Source organism: Monoraphidium neglectum (genome assembly GCF_000611645.1).
Source record: "Monoraphidium neglectum strain SAG 48.87 unplaced genomic scaffold scaffold05521, whole genome shotgun sequence".
Lineage (NCBI taxonomy): Eukaryota > Viridiplantae > Chlorophyta > Chlorophyceae > Sphaeropleales > Selenastraceae > Monoraphidium > Monoraphidium neglectum.
The window spans coordinates 2,190-3,478 of NW_014008109.1; the positions used below are offsets into that span (position 1 = coordinate 2,190).

The following is a 1,289-nucleotide window of genomic DNA, read 5'->3' on the forward strand; positions in this document are numbered from 1 at the left end:
CGTGTAAACGTACATGCGCTTGCATTTGTGCAGCGTGAGCGTTGGCAAGGGCGTGTGCGGCTGGCAGGCGCCCTCCGATGCACCAATTGCGAGGCTGCTGCTTTGAAGCAAATCGTCTAGGGGACCGGCTGAACCAATGGAAAGCGGACGAGGACGCCATACAGATTTATTCATCATTTCACAAAATGCAACACCTCCACGTAGTCTCACACATACAATTTGAAATCCCTGAAACTTCAACCCATAAACCCCATCTCAAATCCCCCGTGCTCCAATCCGGCGATGGTCCCCTTGTCGCAGGCCAAGGCGGACATTGACTCTATATATTCCACCGGGCTGTACGATGATGTCAACATGCTGCCCCAGGAGGCAGAGGACAGCACCGAGGAGAACCCCAAGGTGGGGGCGGGCGGCATAGGGAAGTGCAAGGGGCGCCTTTCGAAACCCTGACTTTCCCAGCTGTCCGCTGGACTTCCCGGTCTAGAAAAACCCTCACAGCTGTGGTTTTTGAATTAATCTTTGACCTGGCGCCATGCAAAGTTACCAGGGCGTTTGACTGCGAGGTGGTTGAGTGTTGACCGCGATCGCGCTGCGCCGCAATCAACCCCAACACCCCCAGGTGGACCTGACAATCAACTTGGTGGAGCGAAAGACGGGCGGGCTTGGGGCCGGCACGGGCATCAGCGCGCAGGCCAGGGGCGAGGGCGCGCTCCCGGGGTTCGTCGGGAACTTCACGTACAGCCAGGTGGGCGGCCGCGGGTGACGCACACGGGCCGCGCAAAGTCCCGCGGGCCGCTGGGTGACGGACGCGGTCGAGGGGGCGGGCGCCAAGCCGCGCGGGCCGCCAGGGGGCGGATACGGCAGCGCAGGGGGCGCGCGGGCGTTGTTCTTTGAGGTCAGAAAAGGCTGCGTCTGGGCCGGGGCATGCTGTTCGGGGGCAGATTGCTGGATGGATTGTCACCCATGAGGCTGTAAACAAGCCTATGACGCATATCTTCCCTGCCGCCTGCAAGAGCTGGCCTCTTCTCAGCTGTACCCATCCCATCTACCCCCCCTCAAACGCCTACTTGTTGGCCTGCCCCCTCAGCATCCTCATCCCCTCTTGCCCTCTCATTCACCCCCATAAGTCTACACCTCCTTTGCCCCAGCAGCCGCATGATCCCACTTCTTCTTCGCGAGAGCTCCCCCTTGCGACCCACCCCTCCCACCGTCACGCCCTGTGCCCCCCCTGTTTAAGCCACCAAGCCGCCAGACCGCCACCCCGTCCGTCCACTCACCCAAACACACCC

General features: G+C 61.3%; 1 protein-coding gene across 1 annotated transcript; it reads left to right on the plus strand.

Annotated features, from left to right (window-relative positions):
- Window positions 1-282: 282 nt before the first annotated feature.
- Window positions 283-763, plus strand: MNEG_15645 (chloroplast outer envelope protein; the record flags this gene model as incomplete). Its single annotated transcript, XM_014035884.1, has 2 exons — window positions 283-399; window positions 620-763. The coding sequence occupies 2 exons, from the start codon at window positions 283-285 to the stop codon at window positions 761-763; spliced, it is 261 nt and encodes an 86-aa protein (XP_013891338.1).
- Window positions 764-1,289: the final 526 nt, after the last annotated feature.